Source organism: Syzygium oleosum, unplaced genomic scaffold (genome assembly GCF_021117445.2).
Source record: "Syzygium oleosum isolate NSW1041296 unplaced genomic scaffold, Sole_v2.1 Sole_v2.10, whole genome shotgun sequence".
In the NCBI taxonomy this organism is placed as follows: Eukaryota; Viridiplantae; Streptophyta; class Magnoliopsida; order Myrtales; family Myrtaceae; genus Syzygium; species Syzygium oleosum.
Window position 1 is genome coordinate 11,385,508 of NW_026607494.1, and position 27,161 is coordinate 11,412,668.

General features: G+C 41.6%; 2 protein-coding genes across 7 annotated transcripts; one reads left to right on the plus strand and one right to left on the minus strand.

The window, feature by feature from the left end:
* The first annotated feature begins 2,560 nt into the window (after positions 1 to 2,560).
* Positions 2,561 to 10,302, plus strand: LOC115679998 (homeobox-leucine zipper protein HDG2-like). Of its 4 annotated transcripts, none has more exons than XM_030603743.2 (13): positions 2,561 to 2,722; positions 2,943 to 3,546; positions 4,382 to 4,635; positions 4,731 to 4,848; positions 5,466 to 5,654; positions 5,964 to 6,404; positions 6,540 to 6,641; positions 6,837 to 7,037; positions 7,123 to 7,297; positions 7,779 to 8,050; positions 8,773 to 8,868; positions 8,953 to 9,328; positions 9,830 to 10,302. In XM_030603743.2, exons 2-12 carry the CDS (start codon positions 3,460 to 3,462, stop codon positions 9,310 to 9,312), a joined length of 2,295 nt encoding a protein of 764 aa, XP_030459603.1. In that variant the 5' UTR covers positions 2,561 to 2,722; positions 2,943 to 3,459; the 3' UTR covers positions 9,313 to 9,328; positions 9,830 to 10,302. The 4 variants fall into 4 exon arrangements, with proteins under 4 accessions (XP_030459603.1, XP_030459604.1, XP_030459605.1 ...); XM_030603744.2 differs by having other exon boundaries at positions 3,376 to 3,546; XM_030603745.2 differs by having other exon boundaries at positions 2,562 to 2,722; positions 4,409 to 4,635.
* Positions 10,303 to 20,283: 9,981 nt separating this feature from the next.
* LOC115679955 (glutamate receptor 3.4-like) lies at positions 20,284 to 25,707 on the minus strand. 3 transcript variants are annotated; one of them, XM_030603682.2, is made up of 7 exons: positions 25,521 to 25,707; positions 24,426 to 24,832; positions 22,662 to 24,001; positions 22,217 to 22,494; positions 21,966 to 21,997; positions 21,449 to 21,858; positions 20,284 to 21,066 (listed from the first exon to the last, which is right to left on the minus strand). In XM_030603682.2, exons 2-7 carry the CDS (start codon positions 24,760 to 24,762, stop codon positions 20,611 to 20,613), a joined length of 2,853 nt encoding a protein of 950 aa, XP_030459542.1. In that variant the 5' UTR covers positions 24,763 to 24,832; positions 25,521 to 25,707; the 3' UTR covers positions 20,284 to 20,610. The 3 variants fall into 3 exon arrangements, with proteins under 3 accessions (XP_030459542.1, XP_030459543.1, XP_056171179.1); XM_030603683.2 differs by lacking the exon at positions 25,521 to 25,707 and adding an exon at positions 25,357 to 25,375; XM_056315204.1 differs by lacking the exon at positions 25,521 to 25,707 and adding an exon at positions 25,000 to 25,139.
* Positions 25,708 to 27,161: the final 1,454 nt, after the last annotated feature.

Below are 27,161 nucleotides of genomic sequence, written 5' to 3' on the forward strand. Positions count from 1 at the left end.
GAATGAGAATATCATATAACAATTCTAGTACTTTTTTAGGATCACTCTAGAAAAATAATTTGAAAAGATTGCTATATGGTTTTAAGAAACAAGTATCAAAAAGTAAGTGAAAAGATACTCAAAAATATGAATTTATATTTCAGTCTTTCGGAATCGAATGCAACCTTTCAAGAAATTTATTTCCGAACGGATACCTTCTCAAAAGACATACTGAAAATTCAGATAATAATAATAATAATATTTTTTTTAATTCCGAATTTCATACTTCCGAAAAATTACAACCTTTTAAAGAGAAGAAAGTCTATTCGAATGGACACAACTCTCCAAATGTTAAGCGGTTATGTCCAAACAGACATAACTTTCTAAAAGTTGTAAGAGCGCCTAATAACATTTACGGAAAATAATTAAATTCGAAATTAATTAAAAAATAACCATAATTCTTTTATGAACAATCTCACTGTTTCAACAGGGCAACATAGTTATTACATAATAATAAATTCGAATTTTAAAAAATAAAAAGTAATAAAAGACGATAAGTGCTAATTATGATCCGCGAGCGCTACTAAATGTATCTAATAATCGCGTACCTGCACAAGAGAATTGTGAGGACTAGCCCATTGTCCATCGTCTTCATTTAAACAAATTAGAAGACATTCACACTTATATAGTGGCCCACACACTCCTAACTTTCTTATGTGGGACAAGAAAAAGGCATTATTTTGTTTATTTTACAAACAAACAACCAACATAAACTAGACTATATAACCACTCTCTCAATATAGTACAAATTAATATGATTAATTTAGTTAGTAAATGATTGCCATTTTGTACTCTACGAACCGTGACATATAGGGTTTGATGCTCTTTTATGAAAGGTCTTGAATTAGGTTGCAAATCCTTTAATCTTGCCATCTCGGTGCATGTGACGTATTGCTATTTGAAAAGGGAATGTGAATTTAACTTGGTACATGAAAAATTACCTAGAAAATTGTCCGGTGATCGCAATACCTTAAGGAAAGCTATACTCAATGACATCAGTCATGACGCGGTTATGTTGTAGGGAGGAAATTTACTTATATAAAGCTCATAAATAAGTAAAGAAATATATAAATAGGGTATTCTCGCTCCATAAGAGTATGCATCACTCGATACCATCAAAATAATCTCTCTAGAAGTATTACATTTTTTGAAAGAATGGTTAGGCTCCTCAATTCAAAACTATCAGCATTTGGGTGAAACCAATTTAGGAAGTTGAGCATAGAATTGAAAACATTGTTGCCAAAACAGGGAAATGATTAGGGTTTCGTTTTCATAGTGTCACAATTCACCTCACTATCTCATGTACTTTTCGGAGTCTCCTACCAAATAAATGTATTTGTATATGGAATGCTTGCTTCATGCTTCGAGCTTATCCTTCATGTGCATTCGCATTTATGAGATCGGCATTAATATTATTCCATGAAAGCGAAATTAGGGAAATCAATGCTGACATAACTATGAAGCATGTTTAGATATCCTGCCAAAGAAGTTCGAATGTACCTGGTGACAGAAGTAAATGGATCTCACAAGACAAATGCCATCGGAAATGCATCTTTCTTATGATTAGCTTGGTTTGCTATCAAACATAATGACATGTCCAAAAGATCGAATCGATCCAAAGATATAATTTGGTTGACCAACGGTTAAAAGGTAAATTCAATACGTTTTAATATCCTTATCTCATCAGAATCACACCAATAAAGATTGATTACGTGATGTTGGAGAAAAAGTAAGCGAACAAGAATAACATCCAACACGATACGCTTCATTCTACACATGAATCGCCAACAAAATGTTCATATAAGTAATTTAATAGGTTGGATCGTATGATGTTCTCGTCCTTCGTGTACAAGCACAATGAGCTTTTCGAAATCCAAATTGATGCATCAGGCATTTTCTTACTTTTCACAAAGAGGAAGGTGATAGATTAGTTCCTTCTAACCTCTCACTTTCACACCTGGAGTTGTTTACACGTTTGAATTCATTTGGGAATGCCGGTGCCGTCACTCCATGTTGAAAGCCTTGGTGAAATTTGCAATGTCCATGTGATCTAAAGATCATTTACACTAATCTTCTTTAATGTAAAAAAATTTTAAAGATCATTTACATTGTCTTTGGTGCAAGAGTGACACTATCTATTAATCAATCATTTGACTTTCTCAGGATCTCAGAGTGTTCAGGAACGCATCCTCTCCTGTGAGTCCATGAATTAAAGAAGACGATAGTCTGTCTACGAGGTTGCATTGAAACTTGAAGGGTGGCTGAGGAAGAAACCACGGAATCACCTGTGAAATCAGATTGAGCATCAAACTAAGTCTCTCTCTCTCTCTCTCTCTCTCTCTCTCTCTCTCTCTCTCTCTCTCTCTCTCTCTCTCGTATTGAATTCGTTGACACCCCACTGAGCCCACTCCCTCCATCATTTAATGCTGTTGCACCCTCTCGATGCCCTCTGCAATTACTCCTCTCTGCCATTTCTCTCCCTCTCCCTCTCTCTATCTGTGCTTCCTTCCTCCATCATCATCATCTTCATCTTCTTCTTCTCCTTCTCCTTCTTCTCTCTCTCTCTCGCTCTCTCTCTCGCCAAGAAAATGGTTCTGAGTTAGGGTTCCACCAAGACACAGAATAACCGGAGGCAGATTTCCCCTCATCCTTCTATATATATTTTTCTATTTTATTTCTCAGCGTAAGTCCCGTAGTTCTTTTTTAAGTTTACTTTGCATTGGTTTATTTTTTGGCAATAATCTCTCATGCAGTTATCAGTGGCAAAATTTTGCAGTAATCTTTTTATCTTCTTGTGCTTGAATAGACAGGCCTAACAAAGATTTCTACGCACTACCCATGATTTTTTCTTTTACATAATTTGTCGTCTTTGCTTAATTTTGGCGTTCTCGCCCTTATTGCAGAGCATGAATGGAGCAAGGTGAAATGGAACGAAAACGAAACGAACCGTTCAATAGTTGAAAAAGACGACATAGGAAGAGAAAGAGAGAGAGAGAGAGAGAGAGAGAGAGAGAGAGAGAGAGAGAGAGAGAGATTAGCGGGCGTTACACTTTGCTTTTTCATTTTTCGTTCTGATTTTTCTTCCTGATTTTTGGTTCTGTCAAGAAGAGGACGGCTTCGATAGAAATTTGTCAACCCTTATCTCTGCACTGTTCTCGTGTTTTTGGCGCGTAACAGTAAAACAGACATGGACTGAATCTCGCATGAAAACAAAAACCCATGTCTTATTAATTTTCAACGGCAACACTGGACCAAAGTCAAGACTTACCTGGCTCTCTCTCTCTCTCTCTCTCTCTCTCTAACTTGTAGTGACCTCATATTTAGCCTCGTTCTCAGACCTCCAGACAGAATCTTCACCAAGTCCCAGCCCTAAAATCACCACTGTACATACAAGGAAAACCCAGAAGAATACTGAGAAAGATGCCTGCCCGAGTCATGATTCCGGGGAGAGACATGTCTTCTATGATCGGCATCAACGGAAACGCCGGTGGGTTCGGGATTGCTCAGGTCAGTTTTGGTTTTCTGGAAACTTTGTGAAGGTGAAACTCGTTATCGGGATTCTTGTCATCTCCTTTTTGTTTCTGCCATTTTATTTTCATTTTACCTTTTGGTTCACTGATAAATCAACTCTCTCTCTCTCGTTGCAATTTTTTATAAAGGTTATTTTTGTATCCTGAAACACAATACTCTTGTCAGTCTCTCCACCTCATTCTCGACAGATCTTTAGATTCTGTGCTCATCACCCTTTTACAGGTTACGGGAGTCAAAAGTCTCTTCTCTGTTTTGTCATCAATTTCTTTTGTTTTTATTTCGATCTCCCATATTTCTCCCCTTCAACTTTTTGCTATTTCAAGGAAAATCCATCTCGATTTTCAAAAAATGGTGTGTGAGTCAGCAGTTGAAAATCAAAAGAAAAAATGCGACCCGTAAAGATTCAAAACCCTCGCAGCCTCGCTCGTGCTTCTTATGCAATATTATTACATTGCAGTTTTAGTTGCTCCTGTTTTTCATTATCAAGCCTTGCCCATGAATGGTTGATGCTTTTCCTTTTTCTCTTTTTGCCTGCCTTTTAGAGTCATATCCTACTTTTTCTCAGGTCTATTTTAAATGCTTCCCCCTTTCTCTTTCATAAACATCAATTCTTGTTGCCATTGTGCTCCCCTAATATCTCTTCAGACATTCTCTCACACACTCACTCGTGTGTTAATTAGGATATATGTGTGTGATTTTTTCCCTTGCTTTCGTTGAGAGTGGTCATTTTTGCATTGTCTCTCTTCCTCTTTTTTTTGTTTTTTTTGTTTAGATTGAAAACCCGTAAGCGTTTGGTTGGGAATCTTTAAAGGAGATCTCTATGATGGACATATTCCAGCAAAACTTGATGGATGGTGGCGGTGGTCCGCAGCTTCACCCTCTAGACATGGCGCAGAATCCGTCGGAGAGTGAGCTCGCTCGCCTCCGAGATGACGACTTGGACAGCACCAAGTCCGGCAGCGACAACCATGAGGGGCCCGCCTCCGGCGACGATCTGCAGGATGAGCGCCAGAAGAAGAAGCGCTACCATCGTCACACCCAGCACCAGATTCAAGAAATGGAAGCGTGAGTTTTGCCCTGAATTGTGTTTTTTTTCATCTCAATGATGATTTTTTTTACACGTTTTCTTAACGATCTGGTGATTTTGTTTTTGGATATAGATTTTTCAAGGAGTGTCCACACCCGGATGATAAGCAAAGGAAGGAACTGGGGCGTCAATTAGGGCTTGAGCCTTTGCAAGTCAAGTTTTGGTTCCAAAACAAGCGCACTCAAATGAAGGTAATTACAGTATGACCGAAAAAAAAATGAAGACAATTACAGACCCAAAAAAACATGTAGGTAACTAAAATGAAAACCTTCCTTATCCCCTCAAAAAATCAAAAATATATAAGAGTTACAATGGTTGGTGTTTTCGGGGGGAGGGAGCATAATTATGAAAGAATTCATCTTTTTAAAATCATTGAACTCCAACCAATCTAAAGGTGGAGATTGATGAGAAGTCTCCAGAATACAAGTATATTTCTCGTTTTACAGGATACTTTAGAACGCCCTTATGTACATTTCCCGTATTGCGTTCTAGAGTAGTCAAGAAAGGTACCTAGAAGTTTCGAGGCTCGCCCAGTTATCTTAAATAATTCTTCGCAGTATTTTGCCTTTGGAAACCTCTGAACCTTACACTTACATGAGACTGACGTTGGCCCTACACTATCTGTTCACGGCCACCATGAATCCAATACGATGCACCTAAACCTGAATTAAGGAAAGATAAATATTGCCTTCGGATTACGGAAAGTGCATGGATCTACGACAATGGCTACTAATTCTGCATTTGTTTTGATACTTTATTTTTGTTATATTCCCTAAGATTTAAATTTACTCTAAATATTTTCTCTCAGACCCAACATGAGCGCCATGAGAACACACAGCTCCGCAACGAGAACGAGAAGCTCCAGGCAGATAACATGAGGTACCGAGAAGCACTCAACAACGCTTCCTGTCCCAACTGTGGAGGCCCAACTGCCATAGGAGAGATGTCCTTCGATGAACATCACTTGAGGCTTGAAAATGCACGTCTAAGAGAAGAGGTAAATTAATTTCTAGGTTCTTATTAGAGATGGAAAGAAATTCTGTTTTCCGTATGCAGTGCCCGAGTTAATGACAAATATGCACTCGAGAAAAAGTGCGGACTGTTGTTTTGTTTTTTTTTTGGTAAGGAGAGTGCGGACTGTTGTTACTCTGTACGCAATCCAGAACCGCCTGTGGAAGTAATGTTTTTTTTTGCCAACAGCATACTGGATAACCTGACGATTATTATAATTTGGGGACCTAAAACTATGTTCAGCTAAAGAATATCTTTTAGTTAAACTATATCTTGATTCTTAGTTTGGTTTCAGATTGATAGGATATCGGCAATAGCTGCAAAGTATGTAGGCAAGCCGATAGCGAACTACCCCCTTCTTTCTTCTTCGGTCCCTCCTCGCCCACTAGATCATGGTTTCGCAAGTTTCTCGGGCCAATCAGGTGCCGGGGGTGACATTTATGGGAGCGGGGACTTTTTCCGATCAATCACTGCACCGACTGAAGCTGAGAAGCCGATGATAATCGAGCTGGCGGTGACGGCCATGGAGGAACTGATCCGAATGGCGCAGGTGGGAGAGCCCATGTGGACTATGGGACTTGATGGCACTTCAGGCGTGCTAAACGAAGACGAGTACATTCGAGCATTTCCTCGCGGGATCATAACCAACCCCACCGGATTTAAGCGCGAAGCCTCGCGAGAAACTGGGGTCATCATCATGAATCACATCAATCTTGTTGAGATTCTCATGGATGTGGTAGGATTTTCTCCTTATTTGGCCACATTGATACTTCTAGATATCCACAAGATAGCCAAGTTTATTTAAATTGAGCAAAATTGTTCATTCAGAGTACTTTTCAATCATTCATTTGTTAATGATATATGATTGCAGAACCAGTGGTCTACTATTTTCTCAAGCATTGTCTCAAGAGCTATGACTTTGGAAGTACTATCAACTGGGGTGGCAGGGAATTACAATGGGGCCTTGCAAGTGGTATGTATGTGCACTCAATTCGTAGGACTTATATGTGTTTCTACTCATACAAACGTAAATAGATCAAACCAATGCCCAAAATTAGCGTGGTTATGATTAATTAAAGCGAGACAATTGAGCTCTGGGAATTTAGTGAGCACTTAGCATCCATTAACACATCCGATTATTTGATTGATTGATCTCATGAATTCTCAGGTGACAGCTGAATTTCAAGTTCCGTCGCCGCTCGTTCCAACTCGGGAAGTTTATTTCATCCGCTACTGCAAACAACATAACGACGGGACTTGGGCAGTGGTTGATGTTTCTTTGGACACTTTACGCTCAAACCCAGCGGTTCGATGCCGTAGGAAGCCTTCGGGATGTCTGATTCAAGAAATGCCAAACGGATACTCTAAGGTATAATGAATCTTTCTCTCTTCTGATTTTTGTATCAACTATATTAGTCCATTAGAAAAGGTAAGTGAATAAAATAATGTTGTAGGTCACATGGCTTGAGCATGTGGAAGTAGATGACAGAGGAGTGCATAACCTATACAAGCAGCTTGTTGGCTCTGGCCATGCTTTCGGGGCCAAACGCTGGGTTGCTACATTAGATCGACAATGTGAACGTCTCGCAAGTGCCATGGCAACTAATATTCCGAGCGGAGATGTTGGTGGTAATGTTTTGATTTTGACTCTCTTTCAAGGTGTATTTTGATGGATTCTTTTTATTTGATTATGAACACCGATACTTTTTTTTATTTGATTGCAAATCGACATTCTGTATCTCTCAGTTTGTGGCCTACACTCACAAATACTCTAACGCCATTTCTCTCTTGCTCGCGTCGAAGCTTTTCATGTTCCTCTTGAACGAACATACGTGTTATTTTCGCCTTCTGATTAATTTTCCATCGGTGTCTGTCACGAGTTTCGGGTTCAATTAAGGTCTGAGGGCATTATATAGTGCCCATAGTGACCTAGTGATTTGTCTGTGAGTACTGATTTTTACTAAGGCTATGCTACCATTAATTTCGTTGGTGCCTAGATGTTTTAGCTTTTCGATGCAATATACACTATCAAAGCTCTTTCGCGGTAACATTTCGGAAGCATTGAGGGTTGAATGAGTTTAAACTTTTGACTTGTTGCTTTTTTCGATAGTCATAACGAGCCCCGAAGGGAGAAAGAGCATGATGAAGCTGGCTGAGAGGATGGTAATAAGCTTTTGTGCCGGAGTCAGCGCATCTACAGCTCATACATGGACGACATTATCCGGAACCGGAGCAGACGACGTGCGTGTGATGACTCGGAAAAGCGTGGATGATCCGGGCAGGCCTCCCGGAATAGTTCTATGCGCTGCCACTTCCTTCTGGCTGCCGGTTTCCCCCAAGCGGGTATTCGATTTCCTTCGTGATGAGAATTCTCGAAGTGAGGTAGGGAAAAAGTTTATGAGCTTATATGTGCATTATGCAATTTTCCTTCCTTAACAAGTTTATAGCATATGTTGTTTTAGTATGGGAAGGGGAATAAATGGAAAGATATCTGAAGAATTTGCTTTTTCTAATATCACATTGATGGAAACAACGATCTGCATGTGTAGTTGGTGAACTTGACAAGCTAGGAAATATAATTTGAATTCTTAAATGGATTTCTAATAAATTCTATGCAAATATTGTTAATTGCCATTAATATGTACAGCTACCTGTGTTTTTTTTATTTCTTCTATCAGGATGTTAAATTCGAGATTTTTATCTTAAAAGGATATTATCAGGGTACAGTCAACTAGACATTGTTCTCTCAAAGCATGTCAGGCGATATTTGCGAATTCATTTTCTCGGTTCCTCCTTTTTCTCCTCATTCGGATGCATGAATAATGGAGAGAACATCAATTCATTTGATGCCTTATTTAGCTAACATTGTCCATAATTCCTTAGACATGATTTTGGGCTGAAATGCATTCTTGTAGTACTACTATGTCTTTTATAAGATATAGCGTACAAATGATCGACCATCCAATTTCTTAACCGAAGATTTAGTTTTATGAAGCATTCAAAGTCCCTTCGACTGTGGTGCTAATGTTGCTTGGATTAATTTGTTGAAGAAGCAAACTGAAGCTCTTGTAATATTGATTTGATACCCTGATCTTTTTGAGCAGTGGGATATTCTCTCAAATGGAGGGATTGTTCAAGAAATGGCACACATCGCCAATGGCCGGGACACCGGCAACTGTGTGTCTCTGTTGCGAGTAAATGTGAGCTTTGGGTTTATCCTTCTATTATAGCTAAACTCTTATGTTACCGATCTAATCAAAACCTTTGTTGTAAATCTTTTTCAGAGTGCAAATTCAAGTCAAAGCAACATGCTGATATTGCAAGAGAGCTGCACTGATGCAACGGGCGCTTTCGTGGTATATGCTCCAGTCGATATCGTCGCAATGAACGTGGTTCTAAATGGTGGAGATCCCGATTACGTGGCTCTTCTTCCCTCAGGGTTTTCCATACTTCCTGATGGCTCGTCCAAGCAAGGCGGTGGTGAAGTGGCATCTGGCGGATCTCTCTTGACCGTCGCATTTCAAATTCTGGTCGATTCGGTCCCGACTGCAAAGCTTTCTCTGGGATCGGTCGCAACCGTTAACAATTTGATCGCTTGCACTGTCGAAAGGATTAGGGCTTCTTTATCGCCTGAGAACAATTAACTTCTCATGCACATTGGTAAGTGAACAATTATCTCATGTCTTTCTTTTTCATTAGAAAAACATCATCTCATCTTTGATGTTTCTTTTTTCTCCTTGTTTTCTAGGTAAGTTTTACCTTCTACATTTTAGGTAGATGGTTATCTGCTTTTCCAAATCAAGCAGCATTGCTTTTGTTTGGTGCATTAGGGTTTTGAGTTATTCACATGGGTCGATGGTATTCTGAACGTCGAAAAATGCATCATTGTGAATCTAGGTTTGTTCTCCGTTCTTCTATCCATGGAGGGAAAATCTTTCCAAAATTATATTTGTTAGCTGTCAGTGGAAACAAACAATTGTATCATGTTAGTTGAGCAATATCAATAACCTAATACCACATGCGCGACTTTTCTTTCTCCACCGTCTCCGAACAAGAATAGAATCTTCTTTGATTGCTTTGTTTGTCTTAACGAATGTTTATGTAACTATCTCCTTTGATTTCCTTTTCTTAAACGTTTGATGCTTCCTCTCTTTTGAACAGTTTAATGAAGAAGGCAAGAGCAGGAGTGAGGAGGTGGGAGAGAAGGCGATTAAGGGACAGTATATTAACTCATAGAGTCATTTGGAGAAGTCAAGAACGCACCTCGTATGATCCCCCGCGCTTTATTTGGCGTCTATTTCGAGCACTGGACTGACCTCAAGCATTCTCCGAAGCAAGCGCGACGATAAGAGGTTCGGGAATTGACTTCTCGGAACAAAGATAATCAGAGAACTCCATTAAATTATGTTGTTAACTTCAGTACCTAAAGCAGAAGAGTCCGGTACTATTGGTTTTCGCTAGCTTTTAGCTTTGTCACATGTCCAGAGAAAGAAAAGAAACTGGGTTTAGCTAGGTTTAGGGCTTTTACAGTTGTGGAATTTGAGGATGCTGTCTGTTTTATTTTCATGAATTCGTATCAAGGGCAGTAAAGCTCACATTCTGGCTATGGCTAGCATCGGATTTGCTTCTTTTCTTATCTTTTTCGCCTTCAATTTTCAATTTCTATCCCTGATGTTTGCCTTCAATTTGATCATTTTCTTCTTCGGTGCTTGTTGAGGTTTGTCTCTAACATTGCTAGAAATTTTGTTAGCAGCAACTGCGTTATGTGGAAAGGAGTACTATATCTAAGGCAATTTTCAATTTTTCTTCAATCGAAATTTGGTTTATTCGACAAACTCAGACTTAGTATAGATGACCTTTTTTGCATGTATTTAGGAGTGGGGATGATTATCCAAAAAGTCATAAATCTACTGTACGGCGACCAGTTCGATCCTAAACTTTTTAAGTTATTCAATTTAGTCTTAAATTTTGACGATTTGTCAATATGGTCATTTTGGTAAAAAAAAAAAATTTCTGGAAATCACTAATATGGACGTCGGATAGCCGATGTGGAGGAAAGGAAAAATAGAAAAAAAAATTAGAATTTAAAAAAAATTAGAAAAATCGTTTACGTTTGTGCCTGCCATGCCATTTTTTAAAAAAATTCTGAATTTTTTCCTTTTTTTCTCTTTTTCTTTTTTTCTCCTTTCCTTTCATTTCCTTTTTTTTTCTTTTTCCCTTGGCCGACTGCCAAGGCCTCGACGATGGCTGGCGAAGTGAAATAGGGCAAAAAAGAACAAGGAATAAAAAGAAGGAAAAAAGAAGAAAACATTCGGAAAATTTGCAAAAATCATCCACATCAGCATCGGTCGTCCGCCATCCATGTAAAACGTCCAGCACTGAGCAAACAACCACATCAGCGATTTTCATTCAAAAATGATCGGAAGGACTACATTGGCAAATCATCAAAAATTTTAGAACTAAATTTGCTAAATTGAAAATTTTAGGATTAAATTGGCCGCCGTGCAATAGATAGAGGAATTTCTAAACAATTTTCCCTCTAAGAGTGTCTTGAAAACTTTGAAGGCTTATATACTTGCTAGGTGGCGGTCTCTTTGCGTCTGTGCAATTCTCACTGTAAGAGGAGTCGTACACCCCGAACTATCCTATGAGGTGAAGCAATACATTAATGTCGCGACCGAACTCCCGAGCCCTTTTTAAACAACATGCAAAAAGGGGGGGCTCGCCTGGTACGTGCTAAGTCTAGGTTCGGGACTTAACTCGGGCTCTCCCAAGCCCATACCATATCGCGACTTAGGGTTTAAGTTTTTTAACATGCAAGTGGTTTATATCAAGGAGTCGCCACTAATCGATTTGGGGTGGGTCGATTAGAAACCCAAATAGGGTGATGGGAGAATCACTCTATTCCTACGAACCAGAGATTAAATGAGTTCGGGGACTTGGTTACACTAGTTGGATAACTAATGCCCTTTCGGTACCATTTTACCCTGTTCATTTCTGAAAACATTTGTCAGGCAATTTGGATTGATTTTAGGACCTTTCTCCTAACATGTGAGGTGATCAAGCAAGTGCATAATCAGAAACGATCAGCAATCAGAAACACAACAATTCATGCAGCCTAAGGTTCTAACTTTAACTAAGTCAGATGACATTCAAAACACAACTCATGCGATTGTATTAAAAAATGCATAATAATACAGCGATAATAAAAATAACATCCAAAATATTACCGCGCAATCTCAGGCTTGTCTAATTTAAACAAGACAAAAATATGCATAATAATACTACAATAAATTAAACATTTAGAATATATCACACAAACTTTAAAAAAAAATTATTTTTTTTGATTTTTTTAAGGAAAAAATAATAATAATACGGAAAAAAAAAATTCTTAAAATTTTTTTTTTAAAATTTTTGTTTAATAAAAAAAAATTTAAAAATAATAATAAAATAATGAAAACGGGTCGGGTCGCGGATCCGGACCGGGTCGAAACCGACCCGGGTCAACGGATCCGACCCGGGGCGTTGACCCGGGTCGGATCAGCTTATCCGGGTCGGTCGGAACCGACCCGGTCAACGGACCCGACCCAGGGCGTTGACCCGGGTCGGGTCAGCTGATCCGGGTCGGGTCACCCCGCGTGTACAAACACACGGGGACGCCGGCGGAGCCAAAATTGGCTTTCCGTCGGCCGACCCAGACCGGCACCGCCCCCAAATCGGCTTCTAGGAACACCGCCAAGCCTCGCCGTCCACCTGGGTCGCCGTTCGACCGCCGCTCGCCGGCCGGCGACCGAATTAAAAACCGGCCTCTTTGAGGCATTTTGTCGAACACCGGGCGTGCGCGACCAAAAACAGGAGATTCCGACCTGTTTCGAGGCCCCGCCGTCCTCGGGAAACCTGTTCTTACCTTTAGCGACGACGCACGGACGGCGGGGGACGGCGGTATGGGCCGGGACTCGCGCGAAACGGCCGGCGCGGGTCCCGGCCAAACCGGGAGCAAAAACAGGGGAGAACAGAGCAGTTCGGGCCGGGGGGACGACTCACCGGTCGACGGCGCGTCTGGGAGGCTTTCGACTGGTTGGGGGGTGACGGCGACGCTGCTGGTTCTCGCTCGTACTCCGGCGTGATCTCGGTACGCTCTAAACTCACTCTTTCTCTCTCTTTTCTCTCTCTGTCTTTCAAAAACGGCCGACCGGGGCTGCTTCCGGGGGTTGCCGGTCGGCTTGCTGGTGACGACGAGGCCGGCTGGGACCTGCAAGACCCTCCGAGGCTCCTCTCTCTTCTCGGTTTCTCTCTGATTCTCTCCGGGTCTCTCTCAGACTCTCTGTTTTCTCTCGGTTTCTCTCTCTGCTCAAACCGACCGAGAAAGGCCGCCCCTCTCTCTCTCTCTCTCTCTCTCTCTCTCTCTCTCTCTCTCTCTCTCTCTGGCCTGTATAGGCCGACGACCACGCTCACTCTCTGCTCCGTTGCGTCTGCTGACGACGGCCTGCACCGACCTACGCCCCTTGAAGACTTTTATGGCCATTTAGGCCGGTGCAGGGGCTGCTCTGACACGTGGAAAACAGGAGGGAGAAGGAGGGAGAGAGATGGCCGGGAAATGGGGAAGACGGGACTGGCCTTAATGGCCAGTCCCATTGGCGTGTTTCTTCGGCTTCCTCTGACCGAATGGGGACAGCGCGGGGCTGCTCCGCCGCTCATCGCTCTGCGTCAGCGGCAGAGGAGAACAGGGGAGAGAAAAGGACCGCTCGGCGCAGGGGGAAGAAGGAAGAGAAGGGGCTGGGCCGGGCCAGGCCCAGCCGCGTGGGGGGAAAGAAGAAGGAAAAAAAGAAAAGCGGGCTGGGCCCGCGGGGGGGAAAAGAAAAGGAAAAGAAAGAAGAGTGGGCCGGGGGCCATGCGGGAAAAAGAAAAGGGCCGGTTCGGCCCGGCCCCGACCCAGCCAGACTCGATTTTTTTTTTTTCAATTTTTTTTTAAATTTTGAATTTGAATATTTTTAAAATTTTTTTTAAAACATTCTAATAGACCCTATTAATGCCAATGTGCCTAATTTCTATATGCAATGCATTTAAAAAGAAATATTTTTTTGTTTTAGGAATTAAAGAAATTTAACTCCTAAATTTTGTGTAATTAATTTTTGGGCAAATTAAAAATAGGTGTCAACAATTAATTAGGATGTGTTGCAACATTGCAAACAATAGAAAACCAACTGAAAATGTTAGAGATAAGAGGAGGTAGAATGTGATGGGGTTATATCCGATCCGAATCAGAACAATCACACAAATAATAGAAAATTTGACACGCGAGTTTACCCAGATTCACCCCAAAATAAGGCGACGTCCTGCAAAGGGATTCCACTATGATATTTAGGTTTTACAACCACAACCACTCGTTACAATGATCTCTCATACGAGTACAATATATAGGACTTAAAATGGGCCCAAAGCCTAAGCCTATCCGAATCCCTTTAATCTCACAACAAATAAGTCGGCTTAAAACATAAGCCAAAAAATCGATGTTGTTTCGAGGGCAACGCGCCTGCTCACCGGGGAGCAAAACCCCCGTCCGCTGTTCAGTCAGCGGGACCCCCGTTTCGGGGGCGCTGCCCCCGAACCCCCGCATTTCGTGCGCAGGGGTCACATGTCCTCTGATCATACTTCGATTTTCCTAAGCTCACGTGGACGTGCTGACGTGAAATTTATTAGTAGTGCGTTTCTGGACCGATTGGACAAACAGAAGTCCAAACGGAAAGCGAAACGGTGATGTGATTAGATGGTTTTTTTTCTACTATTTTAGTATTTTTTTATGAGTTAATTTTAAGGGTCGTTTTTGTAATTTTGCTATTTGATGCTTATTAACTTTCCTATTATGATTAGATTTCCAATTCAGATTAGGTAACTTTCCTATTATGATTAGGTTTCCTATTGTAATTAGGTTTAACCCCTATAAAAGGGTGTTTAGGGTTTGTTTTGACATTCAGAACATTATTATCATAAATATTGAATTTCGAGATTTTTCTCTCTAAGCAAGGTTTTGCTTAAATTATTCGCTAAACGCTGCGTCAGGTGGTATCAAAGCCTATGGCGACTGGCGGTGGTCTTCGTGACGATGCTCAGGAGACTGGAGCCCCAACCCTTTGGGACGACGCGCTAGAACGTTTGGAGCAGCGTTTAGTGGAACGCTTGGATCAACGATTCGATCAAAGTCTTCGTCGTTTCGAAGAAATATTTGACGAATTAACAGAACGATTCGAAGGTCTCGGCGTTGATGTGAATCGGAATCGGCGGAACGACAGAAGGCCGGGTGCAGATCTTGCTCGCGGTAATCCTGCTGATAGGCCTGTTTATGTCCACATGTTGCATAACCCTCTGTTTTTAGAGAGTTCGGAAGAAGATGAAAACGATTATTTTGATGCGGAACGTGCTGATTATGGCGGCAGACGTCGTCATGGAGGATTTCAAAGAGGGTATGATCGAAGAGATGGAAGACAACGTTACGACGATCGTAAAGGTAACGACTTTAAATTGAAAGTCGATATTTCTTATTTTAATGAAAGTCTGGACATAGAAGAATTTCTGGATTGGATTGTTGATATAGATAGATTTTTCGATTATATGGAGACCCCTGGTAAGAAAAAGGTGCGATTAGTGGCATGTAGATTAAAGGGGGGTGCGTCTGCATGGTAGGAGAGATTACAGAATAAGAGGGAGCGAGAAGGGAAAGATAGAGTTCAAACTTGGACTAGGATGAGGAGGCTGCTGAAGCAAGAATTTCTTCCACCCGACTATGAGCAGATTATGTTCCAGCAGTACCAACGCTGCCAGCAGGGCAATCGGACTGTGCATGAGTATACGGCCGAATTTATGAGATTGGCGGAGCGAAATAATTTATCAGAGACGGAGGGACAGCAAGTGGCCAGATATCTCGATGGTTTGAAACCCTTCATTCGAAATAAAATTGGAGTACAGTTTCAGCGAAATTTAACTGAAACCAAGAATATGGCGATGAAGGCAGAATTGATGCAGCAAGACGGGGGAAGAAGAGGCTACGAAAATTATTGAGGTAGCAGTTCGAGCAGTTCGATAGAAAAGAGCAGTTTCAATAATCGCTTTAACGCAGGGCGAAATCAAGAAGATAAGGCGGTAGAAAAGTGCCCTATGAACGAGTCGAGGGATAAGGGAACGCAAGAACAGAAAACTGCAAACCCTAACCCTTATGGTAAACCAGCTGCGATAAAGTGTTACACGTGTAATCAGCCTGGGCACCGATCTAATGAATGCCCTCAGAGAAAGACCGTAAACGTAGCAGCGAGAGAAGAGGAGGAAGATGGATATTGCTGTGCGCCGGATGGTGAGAACGATGATTTTGAAGATGAAGAAGAGGAGCAAGTAAACTGTGTAGTGCGTAGAATGATGTTGGCCCCAAAACAGGAAGATGATTCGCAGCGCCATCAGTTATTCCGAACCAGGTGCACCATTCTGGAAAAGATCTTTGCTGTGGTTATTGATAGTAGAAGCATGGAGAATATCATTGGGAATGAGGCAGTGAAGAAGTTGGGAATACCCGTGGAGAAGCATCATAATCCCTATACGTTAGGATGGATTAAATCTGGAGCGGAAAGCATTCAGGTGACTGAACGATGCAAAATTCCATTCTCCATTGGAAAATATCATGATGAGCTGTATTGTGATATAGTAGACATGGATGCATGTCATGTGTTATTTGGGAGACCGTGGCAATTTGATGTAGATGCTCAGCATTCGGGAAGGAGCAATCAATATAACCTCGTGAAGGATGGAGTGAAGTATACGTTGCTGCCACTGAAGAATAAAGGAAAACAATCTGCTGAAAATAATTTCCTTACCCTTACAAGGAAATTTGAAGCTGAGGTTAAGGAGACCCGACAGATTCACATGCCGGTCGTGAAATAAGTAATTGAGACTGAGACTGAATTACAAGTGGAGGAGCAGCCTGAAGCAGTCAAGCCTTTATTGAAGGAATTTAGCGAACTGATGCCTGAAGAGATTCCAGATGGGTTGCCGCCTATGCGCAATATTAAGCACCATATAGACTTAATTCCTGGTGCTAGTCTGCCGAATTTACCGCACTACAGGATGAGTTCTAAAGAGAGCGAGATTCTAAAAGAGAAGGTGGAGGAGTTGTTGCGAAAGGGACACATTCAGAATAGCATGAGCCCATGTGCTGTTCCGACCTTGTTGACTCCTAAGAAAGATGGGAGTTGGCGGATGTGTGTAGATAGCATGGCCATTAATAAAATAATCGCGGGTTACAAGTTTCAAATTCCGAGATTGGATGACATGCTGGATAGGTTGCACAGTGCTAAGTGCTTCTCGAAGCTAGATTTGAAGAATGAGTACCATCAAATTCGGATTCGGCTTGGAGATGAGTGGAAGACAGCTTTTAAAACAAAAAAGGGGTTGTATGAATGGTTGGTGATGCCTTTCGGACTTTCCAATGCTCCAAGAACTTTCATGAGGTTTATGAATCAGGTTCTGAAATATTTTATTGGCAAATTTGTTGTAGTTTATTTTGATGATATCCTGATTTATATTAAGACTGAGGAGGATCATCTGATGCATTTAAGGGAGGTGTTGACAGCCTTACAGATTAATAAGCTGTATATTAATCTTAAAAAGTGCAGTTTTTTAACTAATAAGCTGTTATTCTTGGGGTTTATTATTACTGCTGAAGGAATAGAGGTAGATGAGGCGAAGGTAAAAGCAATCAGAGAGTGGCCGACACCTAAAACAGTTTCTGACGTTAGGAGTTTTCATGGATTTGCTACTTTCTATCGACGATTTATTAAGAATTTCAGTACTATCGCAGTCCCGATTACTGAATGTATGAAGAAAGGCAAATTTCTATGGGGAGAGGAAGCTGAGAATAGTTTCGCTATTATAAAGGAGAAGTTATGTACTGCACATGTTCTTACTTTACCTGATTTTGATAAACTGTTTGAAGTGGACTGTGATGCTAGTGGAGTGGGTATAGGAGCTGTTTTATCTCAAGAGCGCAGACCAGTTTGCTATTTTAGTGAGAAGCTCAGTGACGCAAGGCAAAAGTGGAGCACTTATGATAAAGAATTCTATTCTGTCGTAAGGGCTTTGAAGACCTGGGAGCATTATCTGATTAAGAAAGAATTCGTCCTTTATTTTGATCATGAAACTTTGAAGTATCTGAATAGTCAGAAGAGGATTAGCAAAGATATGCATGCGCGATGATGTCAATTTTTGCAAAAATTTCCTTTCAGATTACAGCACAAGTCAGGTGTGCATAATGTCGTAGCAGATGCATTGAGTAGGAGAGCTGGCTTGTTGATTACATTAAGCCAAGACATCTTGCGGTTCGAGCAGCTGAAAGATTGTTATGCAGATGATGATGACTTTGGGCAAATTTGAAAGTTATGTGCTTCTGGTCAACCTGTGCAAGAATTTTATGTGCAGGATGGCTATTTGATGCGTAGAAACCAGCTTTGCCCTTCTCAAACATCATTACGAGAGAAGGAAATTCGTGATTTACATGATGGAGGATTAGCTGCACACCTAGATCGTGATAAAACTATTGCTGCAGTCCGGGAGCGATTTTACTGGCCCCAATTGCGTAGAGATGTCAGCAGGTACGTACAAAAGTGTTATGTTTGTCAGACTGCTAAGGGGAAATCTAATAATACAGGTTTATATATGCCATTACCTGTCCTGACAATATATGGGAAGATCTGTCCATGGATTTTGTGCTTGGTTTACCACGGACACAAAGAAGCGTGGATTCTGTTTTCGTTGTAGTTGACAGATTTTCCAAGATGGCGCACTTCATTCCTTGTAGGAAAACTTCTGATGCAGTAAGTGTGGCCAGATTATTCTTTAAGGAAATGGTTCGTTTGCATGGTGTGCTCAAATCTATTACCTCATATAGGGATAGTAAATTTCTAGGGCATTTTTGGCGGACTTTGTGGAAGTTGTTTGATTCATCTTTGAATTTCAGTAGCACTGCTCACCCGCAGACTGATGGGCAAACGGAGGTGGTTAATAGAACTCTGGGAAACTTGATTCGAAGCATTTGTGGAGATAAGCCGAAAACAGAGGTGGTTAATAGAACTCTGGGAAACTTGATTCGAAGCATTTGTGGAGATAAGCCGAAGCAATGGGATGTTGCTTTATCACAAGCAGAATTTGCTTATAATAATGCAGTTCATAGTTCTATTGGCAGGTCACCTTTTTCTGTTGTTTATACAAAGGCACCTCAGCATACTCTGGATTTGATACAGTTATCTAAGCAAGCGGATAAAAGTGTAGCAGCGGATCATATGGCTAAACAGATTGTGGAAGTGCATCATGAAGTCAAACAGAAGCCGGAGGAAGCTAATCAGAAGTATAAAGCTGCAGCAGATAAGCACAGGCGAAAGCAGGTGTTTGCGGTAGGTGATCAAATCATGATTTTTCTTCGTAAAGAGCGATTACCAACCGGATCTTACCGTAAATTACAGCCAAAGAAGTATGGACCTTACGCTGTCAGCAAGAAGATCAACGATAATGCTTATGTTATAGACCTTCCACATAGCATGGACATATCCAACACTTTTAATGTTGCTGATTTGTCACCGTTTCATGAGTCCACAGAGCCGTTATATCCAGATTCTGATTTTAACTCGAGGACGAGTTCTTTTCAAGTGGAGGAGAATGATGTGGAATTTATTAGTGGTGCGTTTCTGGACCGATTGGACAAACAGAAGTCCAAACGGAAAACGAAACGGTGATGCGATTAGATGATTTTTTTTCTATTATTTTAGTATTTTTTTATGAGTTAATTTTAAGGGTCGTTTTTGTAATTTTGCTATTTAATGCTTATTAACTTTCCTATTATGATTAGGTTTTCAATTCAGATTAAGTAACTTTCCTATTATGATTAGATTTCCTATTGTAATTAGGTTTAACCCCTATAAAAGGGTGTTTAGGGTTTGTTTTGACATTCAGAACATTATTATCATCAATATTGAATTTCGAGATTTTTCTCTCTAAGCAAGATTTTGCTTGAATTATTCGTTGAACGCTGCGTCACGTGCCCGGTATGAGAAACAAGAGTTCCCGAAGTACTCGCCAACTCCAACAGAATGTAGAATGCAGAATGCGAGAACTAGGAACAATACCTACAAAATGGATTCAAGAAGACAAGATAAGAGGAAGCATTTGAACAATCTTCGAGTTCTGAGGCCAAATCGAAGACCACCTTGCCCGCCGAAGTAGGCGGAGGCGATGTGGACAAGAAGGTCCACTCTGCCTAGGCCGACATGGAAGCCTGGATCAAAGAGGTCAGCCGCGCATGAGCGGGAGACACAATACGCCGTGCCTTTTTGAATCACTCTCAGCTGTGTTGCAGCGAAAAAAAGGAAATGGGCTCCAGCCGATCAGAGTACACGAGCTGCGTTACCATGTTCTTGAGTATGTCGCTTATCCATGGCGCTAAGAAGTATTGTCGCAATGATTAGATACAGCCAGGTTTTGGTCACTTCTTGATGTGAGGTTACATCATTCTGACAACTTTGTTCGCTAGACTGCATGATGTGAATTGTGAATCGTGATCAATCACTATGGATCGAAATTCATGGACCAACTTCTCTGTTGCATTGACACTCTCAACTGCGCTACAGAGCAACCTTTGGTTCTCAGCCAGAGCAGATCTTGAGCAGACTCTTCCAGCGAAAAGAACGTGTCCGGCGTTTAACAGTCATCAACGCATTGCACAGAAAGGCAACCTTCTTCCGCAAATTCGTTCACCTTCGTGCGTATTCCATGATTCCACTTGCTTAACTCGTGGAAACTCAACTTAATGCGACATAGATGTACAACTATACTCTTGACCTTGCGCCCATCCTATGGCTAATGGAGAAGAAAATACAAGGACGTGTGACGGCCCGAGAGAAAATCTTCTCTTAGGCAGGAGAATGCGACGGATGCCCATCTGAGCTCTGGTTGGCTTGTCGCTTCTCCTCGCTGCTCTTCCGCTTCAGCATGTGCTTGATCTCCACTTCTTTCCTGTCGACAAAGTCCATCAAGTCCTTGAAGCTGGTCGAGCGAGTTGGGCGTTGGGTACTGGAAGGTTCGATCTCAACCTCGGTTTCCTCAGTCCCAGGGCTGAATCTGCGGTACTGCGAGAAGACCTTACAGCAGAAGCAAGTGAGAGCAAGGAAACAGGCAATGCCGCAAATGAGGAACAGACCCCAGAAGCTGTTCAGAGAGAGCCGGCTATCATCGGCTGCATTTACTTGAGCTGAGCATTCAGTTTGCGACAGCCATTTATCATGAAACCTTTGGAGATCGCCATTCTCGGAAAGTTGAAGGATTGCAGTAGACAAGTCAACTGCGAGAGGGGAGTCCCTTTGGAACGCCTGAAACAAGGAGATTGCATGCCAAGAAGCACATTAGATTTTGTGCCAGTTGTCATCATGTCACATCTCAAGGAAGCAATCAGAGGAAAATAAAAATAGTGTATTTAGGTAAGCGAAAAATCTATTTTGGATGATCCGACATGTGACGACATGCCACGTTCAGTAAATCTTCGCAATACTCTTTATTTGCTCCTCTAGCACAGCCCAAATTCTGCAACTGCAACCTGTTTCTTCCCAATCATCGTGTTCATGATATAAGTGTGGCTCTTGCAGACAAGAACAGAAATCATCTCGCACCGCCTGATTAAATTAGCTTCGATTTCTATTCCTCAGAAAATCATAATCAATGAAGAGACAAGGAGAAAATTGTTCAGGAACTTACAAATCCCCAGCCACTTCTTGTGAACTCCTGCCCCACTGTCCTGAATGCACAGTTTGCGCTGGACAAGAAAAGCTCGACATAAGGAAGCTCGTCGACAATAGCTGAGACTCCACCTCCTTTTGATCCCTTCTCAAGAGCAACCGCATAATCTTCCTGGGTTTTCAACATAACAAGCCTAGATTCTGCTATGTTTAGCTCATCGACGAGATAACTCCACGCAAATGACCCTTGTTGGACTCCGATTCGATCCAAACTCGATATCAAGCTGTCAATCCCTTCGATACCAGATGTCAGTTGCTGCACCGTGAGGATTGACGTCAAACTAGCCGTGTAGCTTGAGTTGATTATCAGTACCACGAACAGCCATATGATCAACACCAACCGGCCCAAGGTGCTCACAGTGTTCTCTCCTGGTCAGGTTAACCAGAAAAGTCATGAAATCTTTCCTCTGAAACAATTAGCAAGAATGAAGATCTTTTATGCAGAAAAGTCAACGCATGAGGCATAGGGTACTCACTATGCGAGAAAAACATAGTTGAGAAACTAAACCTGCAAGACCAGAAAAAGTTCCAGTGTAAGAATACTGTTCCCGTTAAGCAGAGCCACAAAGTAAGCATCTCAAGTTTAGAGAAATCCCAAGTAGGAATTTTATTTGGTTCTTGCTGTAAAATATCATTCAGAAGGGAAGTAGCCACTCCCACAGAAAATTCAACATCATGTATCAGCCCTTCCTTGAACAAAAACTTGTAATGAATCAAACACACTAACCAAAATATGGTAATGAGTTGTCGCCTCGGTGAACCTCGGAATTCAGGATTGAGCCGATGTTCAAGTATCCAAACCACAGCCCCCACGAAGAGGAAGAAGGCACCGGTGACACACCACATTGGTACTGTAAATGGTTTGAGAAAAGCCCATGGACTAGATTTTTGCTCCTTCACGGGAACAACAACGACAAGCCCCGACTCCATGTATGGCTGAGTGAAGTCCACAATCTTTGTCCTGTTTGTGACGATTGTAATATCTCCAACAGCCACATCAAAATTCTGACATAGCAAGAGGGAAAACAATCATGATTTCAGATAGAATTGCTAAACAACCAATGACTTCCTGAGCCAACATTAAAAAATCAGAGTTCTGACAAATTCTTCTAAACTACAGTAAATTAAGCCACTCATCGAATGAAAGTAACAGTTTTAAATAAGATACTTACGTCCTGGGCAACCTCATAAACCAGATTGCTGTATTCAGGGTTGCCCTTGCCATCTCCATACAAAATGTACACGTGCGGAACAGGATAAGGCAGCAAGTTTAACGCCGCCTCAAAGATGTCAATGCAATATCCCTTCACCCCTGGAGGATTCTTGTCTTTCGCTACATACTGCTTATAACTCACTCGGTTCGGCACTCCGATTCGCAGAGGTTTCCCATTATTAGGGAATACCCATCCTCGAGGCTTCAATGTCATTTCACCAGGCCATATCACACCATAAAGTTTTTGACTGCTTACCGATCTATTAGGCGGTTTGTCATACAGCGTTTCAGGAGTGACGACTGAAAGACCAGAGTAATTCGACCAGTATCCAATCCTGCGGGTCCCTGTGCCCCCAATGTTTAGAACATCCATTGCCGGCTGGATCAGATCCTTATCCGGATCAAACCGGATTTCACCGCTTAAACCCGTGAAGTTCGTAGTAAGAAGTATCTGGAGCAATCTCGTCCCTCCATCAAAGACGCGGAGACTGGATAAGCTTAATCTGCTTCTATTTAAGCCAACCAACTTTGCATCGTCAGAGAAGGAAATATTTCCGCCTTCACTGAGAAAAGTATCCAGAGCACGGGCAGCTAACCAAACGGAATCATATGCATACAGAGCATAGGAATTAGGGGTAGCCGTAGTCTTGAACTTCAAGCTCTTCCACCGAGACAAGAAGCTCTTCTTTTTACTTGTATCTGGCGTGTAATGACGGAGAGCTATAACTCCTTGCAAGAGATTCATCGTATCGGCGTCAACTGTCTCAGATAAATCTAAAACCGAAGGAAGCCAATCAGTGGCAATCCAAACATACCCACCAGCCATCATCTCGAGATTGTTCGCAATTGAAAAAATGTTAAGACCAGAGTCGGGATTGGCGTGGACGACATAAACCCTGGACTCCAGGTTATTCACTCCGATCAACAATTCCTTGATTGCGCTGTCCGATGCCCCGGGAGTGAAGGCGGCCTTATAAGAAATCTTGGAACGCTTCTTCGCCAGAGCGTCACCGAGGACTGAAACCCCACCTCTGCCGTAATCATCATCCACAAAGATTGCAACTACTTCCCTCCACCCATAGTATTCAACCAAATCGGCAATCGCATACATCTGGAAAGAGTCACTCTGCGTGGTACGGATGAAATAAGGGTACTGCAGCGAAGACAGAGTCGGGTCCGTCGCTCCGAACGAAAGCAGCGGCACATGAAGCTCATTAACTACGTGGGAAATGACATGAGCTATTTTGGAGGATTGCGGGCCTATGGCAAGAACCACGTCATTCTCCATGAGCTGCAAAGCTACAAATGAAATGTTGCGATTGTTAATTAAGTGGAATCTGAACGGGAGAGACACGCAATGCATAATACACGGTTCATTCTTCTTCTCATCTGATAGCTCGATTTAACTTTTATCACAAGTATCAGAAGGTTACTCACAATTTGCACCATTGCCCAAAATTTGTTCAGTGAAACCTGGGAATACACTGAAAGTTTTCCTTTCTCGGACAGAGGAAATAGCTGTTTAATTTTCACTACAGTAGAGATAAAGACTCCCAAATCACGAAACCAAGTGAATGAGAAGCAACTAATCTCAGCTCATATATCGCCAGCTAAGAGCCTAATCTAATCTTCTGAACTTACAATAACATTTCAGGTTTCAAGTAAGATTTACTGCTATAGCATGGTATCTAATCTCTACGGAGTGCAGAGTTTCAGGCGGTACCTTCAACAGTTCCGAGAAATCCGCTGCAATTCGTATCATGCTCGAGAAGCTTCAATTCTGTACTGGCAAGAATGCTCGAATTGGCGTTAACATCATCGATCGCGGCTTGAATTGCTGGTCTCGCGGCTTTTCCGATCGCGGAATTTCGGGTGAATAGAGAACCTATAGTCACAGCACTCCGCTTCGAGGAAGAAGGCAGAGAAGAAGAATTAGAACTGGAATTCCCAGCCGCATCGGCGATTATACCCGTGGTCAGCCACAAACACGCCACCAGCAACAGGCATGGCATTCTTCTCATGAGCACAAGGCCACGATTATCTCTCAAGGCCACCTCCATGTCGCCGAAAACTTCGCTACCCTTGGATCAACACCGACATCGCAGCATCAGATGCATGACAAAAACCGACCTGCAAATTGCCCGGACACGCAAGGAGAACTTTCAACCCGGGAGTTCTTTGGACGGCAAAAACCAAACATGTCCATTCACACGACCGGATTTCTCGCATCAACATTGGATAAGAGTATATCAACATTCAAACCAGCTCACGGGCTATAAAATATCAAGAATCAATACCCGCTTACGGGGACTAGCGAAACAGCCTCTGAAAACAATTATTAAACTTCGGGACTGCTGCATCCATACAAGACCCACTATTGATTAGTCACTGTCCACCAGTACCCAATCAAGAAGAAACAGAGCCATAAAGGAAAAAAGAAAGGGAGGAAATCATCAAGCAGAAAATTAAAAAAAAAGTATTTCTCTAAGCAAGGCAAGTTGGTGGGAGGGGGGAGGCAAAAGATCCAACTTTGAACCGAGTACACACACGACACACATGCATTTGATTGGCAGGCCAGAGAGAGAGAGGGGGAGAGAGAATCCAATACATCACTGGGAAGACAACAGGTCAGGAGGGTAGCGCCCGGAGATTACCAGGAAGGACGAAGTAAATGAATGGTTTTGAGCTAATCTGAGCTAGTTGAGATTACATGTACTTAATACTCATTAGATATCAGGAGAAAGACCAGAGAAGAAAGCAAGAAAGCAAGAAGAAGAAGAAGTATTCAAGAAACAAGAGAGACTTCAACAAGGAGCACCTCAAAGCCCTGAACAGTGCGGAAGCCTCAAGTAAAGAATGATTCTCTGACATCGGTGCCTCGCTTTGGAATTCTTCTCTTCTCTCTTCTTCTACTTCTCAGATGTGCACCCAAAAGCTGACGAGCTTACGTTCACCCTAGTCATGGAAGGAAGAATCACCGCCACCATGTGTTAAAAAAAAAAAGAAAAAAAAACACGAACATAAAGCGAAACTGAGATTGACGAGGGGGAGTGAGCGAATGGCCCTGATTAGGCGACGTCGGCGACCGCCATGGGAATCTCGCTTAATTTAATGGCTTCTGATGGACTTCAGCAGGTTTAAGCTGTACGGTTGATTTGGATAACGCTATAAATAGTCTATGCAATTTAGCCTAAAATGTAATGTTATTTCTAAATTTTTAATTAGTTCGATATAATCTCTAAACTTTAACTCAGTATATAATATGATGTCTAAATTTTTAATTTGTTCAATATGATTCCTCAATTTTTGATTCGTGCTCAAGTTAATTCTCGAACTATATGAAAATATTCAATGATGTCATTTTATTACTTCAAGTTCAGGGACTAAATTGAATATATACAAAGGATCACATTACATATTGGGCTATATTTCAGAGATCATATTAAATAAATTAAAAGTTCAGAGACACATTATATATTATGCCTAAGTTAAGGTACTATTTGTATCATTTTTCCGGAAGGGACTGTTTTATTTCTAAGCAAAGTGGGGCCCTCGGGATTATTGAGGGTTTTAATAAGGTGTGGGTCCCCCGTTTGGTTGGGTGTGAATCATGTGGGGTTGTGTTCTTGAGTCGTAAGCATTGCGAAATTTTATTTGACTTATATAGACTTTTGTGCCTTGCATGAGTCGGCGTTCCTCAATATTCCATTCAAATGTTGCGGAGGGGGAAAAAATTAGTAATGGGGAAATTATTAAGAACTATATGATGGTGATATAAGTAAATGAAAGATACAAGGATAATCGTGTTTATTTCTTTGACCAAAGTGATAAGAGACGTAAGCTTCGACTGGCGTCAAGACAGTCATTGATTGCGTCACGAGAAATAGATAAGTTAGTGCCCGCAATTAATATTATTTTTGGGAAAGCGCTTATTGTTCGTGATTATTTCATGTGAAAGCGTGTAAGTAGATCTTCCTAATAAAAGAAAATAGGGTTAATACGGCGAAAACCCCAAGCTGGTACACCCATAACAAATTTACCCTAAATTAATTTTTTGGGTCATCAAAAACCTCAAATTGATATGGATTTCCACGTGAACTTGCCATGTTAATTGAGTTACTAACATATATCATCTAGCTGAGCAGTTTTACGGTAAAATTTGAAAGGCAAATATGTCACGAGTGTACCGATTTTGGATTTTTTGGTGTAAATTTGCATAGATGTACTAGTTTGAGATTTTTTATGATCCAAAAATTAATTTGGGATAAATTTATTACAGATGTACCAGTTTAGAGTGTTTTTTTGTGGTATTAACCGTTAAGAATCTGCTAAGTCATTAGGATTGGGCTAATGGAGCGTTTGATTTTGGTTATGGGAAGTCGTCAATCGTCACGGAAAGGGAACATTTATTGTGAGAGTGATTTCTCAAGAAAGAAAGAGGACAAAGGCGATAGAATTC